Source organism: Cynara cardunculus (genome assembly GCF_001531365.2).
Source record: "Cynara cardunculus var. scolymus isolate 2C chromosome LG 6, CcrdV1, whole genome shotgun sequence".
Classification (NCBI taxonomy): domain Eukaryota; kingdom Viridiplantae; phylum Streptophyta; class Magnoliopsida; order Asterales; family Asteraceae; genus Cynara; species Cynara cardunculus.
This window is the reverse complement of record NC_037533.1, coordinates 19,373,638-19,378,345: the sequence shown is the minus strand read 5'-3', so window position 1 is coordinate 19,378,345 and position 4,708 is coordinate 19,373,638. Positions and strand designations below refer to the sequence as shown.

General features: G+C 39.4%; 1 protein-coding gene across 1 annotated transcript; it reads right to left on the bottom strand.

Moving 5' to 3' along the window:
• Positions 1-1,305: 1,305 nt before the first annotated feature.
• Positions 1,306-4,078, bottom strand: LOC112514871 (putative pentatricopeptide repeat-containing protein At1g64310). The gene is made up of 2 exons (XM_025121501.1): positions 1,985-4,078; positions 1,306-1,910 (listed from the first exon to the last, which is right to left on the bottom strand). Exon 1 carries the CDS (start codon positions 3,990-3,992, stop codon positions 2,337-2,339), a length of 1,656 nt encoding a protein of 551 aa, XP_024977269.1. The 5' UTR covers positions 3,993-4,078; the 3' UTR covers positions 1,306-1,910; positions 1,985-2,336.
• Between the last annotated feature and the right edge of the window lie 630 nt (positions 4,079-4,708).

The window sequence follows — 4,708 nt, the reverse complement described above, 5'->3', positions numbered from 1 at the left end:
TGATCACATTTAATCTCGAACTCACCCATGAATCACGCTTAATACGGGAATTGATCTGGTGCATCTCACTGGAACCCGACCCACTCTTTAGGTAGTGTTTTATACACAGACGGGATGAGACATGTCTTGACATAATTAATTGTCTGCATTTGATGCGATTAAAACCAAACTAAGAAAAACTGTTAAAATGACTAAATTACCCGAAACATGGGACTACCTTTTTTGTCACGTCACATCTCTTCAATCTTCAATGTGCACACCAAACACACTCTTAATGAGTAAAAATACAATCAAAATACGTTGAACGGAACCAAGACTACCCGGTAAGCGCTTACCGGTAAGAGCCAACACTCTCAATTACCTTACCGAGTAATAGTTTAGTCCATCAAAACAGCATCGTATGCAACAACTCACCAGGTAAGTACTTACGATGTAAGTTTTACTGGGTAAGACTCTCGATCCTTGCCATTGTTCTTACTAGGTAAGTTTCTTGATCATTGGCATGTTAATCTGGTAAGGTAACTAATCCCATAAGCGCTTACCGAGTAAGCATTTACCACTTAAATATATTAAAATTTTGACAATTGAGGGCAGCGAGGCAGAAACGACCGAAGGAGACAATGATGTGAGCAGTAGATACGAGAAATAAAGGGCAATAGTGGAAATGGCGACCTCTGAACGATTCAGGGGTTTTAGGAACCGTTCAAATGCTTTATTAATTTTGCCACACACTTAAGGGTCCGTTTACCAAACGCTTACTCAGGTAAGCGCTTACCTCATCGGATGAATATGGTAAGGACCAAGAATCTTAACTGGTAAGCGCGAGACAAGAACCAAGAGTCTTATCCGGTAAATGAGGGCGACGACTCTTACCATGGTAAACACTTACCGGATAAATTGTTGCATGCGATGTCGTTTTGGAGGACTAAAATCTTACCCGGTAAGTATATAATAGTGTTAAATTTTATTGGTAGGCACTTACCGGGTAGGTATTTGGTAAACGGACCCTTAGCCTCTCGCTGATTCATATACGCCCTCTTAATGGAACCATTATGATAAACAAACACACTCCAACTCCTACATGCATAAAACCCTAAAAGCAAACAAGCAACCAGCATTTCATAAAACAGGCAAAGAAACTGTTACCATCCTCTTTTTTTGACCCATCAAATTTCTTCACAAAATCTAATTAATTTGACCTCAAATTAGAATAACACTAACATTCAGATGTAAATTCATATAAACTACTCCTTAAGAAATCAAGATTCACAGATTCTTTAGAAATTTTGTTTGAAACCCCACAATCACAAATACATAAACCATAAACAAAACATACATTTACAAAACCACATTTCAGTTTCATGAAAAGAATCAAATAAAAATATATAACTGAGGGCGAAGAAATCATGTACCTTGGTGATGGTTCGAGATATCGAGGAGAAACGAGAGGAAATGGTGGAGAGGAGGGAGCAGGAGGGGAAATGTCAAGCGATGGTCGAGCGTGAAAAACCCTTATCGCAAAAGGGTAGGGCTGGAAGCTATTTACACTGATGGACTGACCAGGTAACATTTACCAAATGCTTACTCGTTAAGTACTTGGTAGGAGCCACCACCCTCTATTACCTTGTCGGATAACATTCTCGATCATTAAAATGGATTGTTTGTAGGCATCTCTTACCCGGTAAGCACTAACCAGGTAAGAGTCTTCTCCCTCGGTTACAAAGTAAGAACCTCGGTTGTTGCCATGTGTCTCAGCAGGTAAGATACTCGGTCCTTACCATGCTCACAACAGCAAGCGTTTAGTAAACGGCCCCAAGTTAGATAAGTGCTCTAGGGAAAAAAACCATATGCTGACCGAGTCAGTGTGCTGATCGAATCAGCATACGCCTGCCTTGCAATATAGCATCAACCTGCCAATAAAATGGCATCAAAGCTACTTATCTGCCACAAGTATTGTGATCTTGCAGCAACAACAAAAATCTACCTGGAAGAGATGACCCGTGGTGCACCTGGCCCTTGTAACTTGTAAGCAATTTACAAATGGATTGTTTTCATCACTCAAACGGTCAAGCCCATCACCTCCGGTTCAAGAAAAGGACAACCTTACTAGTTCCTCCAAGGCTCATCCTCAAGTAAACCCATGATATTTAGTTTACGGAGCGGAAATTCTGAGGGGAGGAAAGGCGCACATGCTTCATAGCAAGAGAATAAACCAACGATTCAAGATGCACCCCAACATCATGGCAGGATATCACCAGAGGCATGTGTCAGTCAAGCAAACAAGTGTTCTTGCTTTCATCAAGATTGGATGGGAATATTAACACATTTAGCACCTGTTAAATCTGGATCCAGCTAATCCCACAAACTTTCCTCTTTCTCACATCATCTAATTCATCCCTCAGGTTTTTCACATCATCCCACCTCCCATTTCCAGCGTGCAAATTCGAAACCATAACTTTGTAGGTGCTTCTGTCTGGATTGTCCTCTAAGAGTCGCTGAGCTACAATTTCTGCCAATTTGGAATCATTATGTACATCACAGCAAGAAAGAAGTGCACCCCAGATGCCAGAATCCACATGGTCTCCCAAGGAGTTGACAAGATTATAAGCCTCATCCAACTCTCCAGCCATACCAAGAAGTTTAACCAAGTGAACATAATGCTCGTTCTTTGCTTTGATGCCAAAATCGGCGTACATTCTTCTAAAAATGTCTCGACCTTCTTTGACAAGACCACCATGGGAGCAAGCAGATAGTAGAGCAGAGAAGGTAGAATCATCAGGTTTTAAACCTCTTTCAAGAACCTCCCTAAACACTTCAAAGGCTTCGGATGCAAGCCCATACAAACCAAGACTTGCTATTATTGAATTGTACGAAACAATGTTTCTCTTCGACATATGCTCAAAAACCTTGATCCCCAAATCCAAGAAACCGCACTTTGAATACATGTCTATCAAAGCAGAAGATACTATGACCTCACAATCTAGGCTATGGCGGATGGCATAACCATGTATCTGGACCCCTGTCGCCAAAATGACCAACTGAGCAATGACGGCAAGTAAAGTAGCAACCAGTACGGAGTCCGACTTTTTACCTTCAGTGTTCATTCTCTTGAATGAAACCAAAGCCTTATGATGCTCTCCAGACTGTGAGAAACCAGATATCAAAGCAGACCATGTTACTAAATCAGGCTGCGATAAACCATCAAATACTTTGTAGGCTGAATTCATACAACTACATCTCGAGTACATACTAACAAGCATGCTACTTATATGTGCATTAGAATCAAACCCACTTCTCAAACAGTAACCATGGATTCCTTGGCCAATTTCCAGCAAGCTAGAACACATCAAACCCGACAATAGTCCTACCACAGTATACCCATCAGGCTGCTTCTCCATTCTTCTCATCACAATAAACAAATGTAGTCCTTCCTCCCAATACCCACAACATCCATAGCCTGCAATCATTGTGTTCCATAAAACCAAATCATGTCTATTTAGCCTATCAAAAACCATTCTCGCATCATCAATAAGGCCTAGTTTAGAGTAAGCTGATACAAGTGCACTACCACAAATGAAATCCAGTCCCAAATCAGAAACAATCACTTGCCCATGCACAAGCCTAAGCCCTCCAAAATCAAGTCTTTCGGAACAAGCACGTAAAATGCAAGCAAATGTGAAATTATCAGGCTTTGTTTCTGAGGTGAGCATTTGTTTAAAGAGTCCAAATGCATCAAGAAAATGATGGGTTTGTGCATAAGCTCTGACGATGGAGTTCCAAAGATAGACAGTTCTGTTAGGAGTTTCATTGAACAGGTTATGGGCAGATGTAAGATCATTATTGATAGCATAAAACCTAATGACTTTAGTCGCGTAAAACGGATCATGTAAAAGGCAGGTCTTGATTAGTAAAGCATGAAACAATTTGGTTCTTGACAGGGTCTGATTAAGCTTTGAGAGTTCAAAGACAAGCGACTTAAATTGGACGAACATCAAGTGAACGCAGTAATTGAGAAGCGATGATGAAATTGTGGGAGTGATTGTGGATTAGACGTAGGGATGAGCGGGTGGTGGTGGGCTTGCTTGTACCAACAGACTTCAAAAAAGTATCGGGGTGAATTGCAGACGAAAAAACGAAAGCTTTATCTGTTATCTCCCAATGGAGTTTTGGAAGGAAAGATTAGGATAGAAAGACGATGACGAAAGTGGTGAAAACGAACGTCAATTTGGATCAAAATTAGGGTTTTAGGAGGAATTTTTCCCCCAGTTTCTTCGATTTGGGGATAAAAGTGATGGCGGTTGTTAATTGTGAAGTTGTGATTCCAACATTTGCCACATAACTTCTGGCATATTACAGTTCTCACCCTTGTGATTTTATATTTTTGACATACTCTTATTTTTTAAGGCTATGTTTGACAAACTAATTGATAAGTTAGTTAGTAGCTGATGAGCTAACCGGTAACTTATCACCTGATAGCTAATAAGCTAACTCATAGTTGATAAGTTAGTTGATGAACAAATCATGTTTGACAAAATTAGCTGATAAGAATGTAAAATGATTAAAAATGAATCATGAAAAGTTCATCAATTATAATATTTCAAAACATAACTGAGAAAATCTCTAATAGTATAATATATTAATTAATATAAATAAGATAATAAAAAATACAATATATTGATTAAAATAATTTCAAATTGATTATATATAT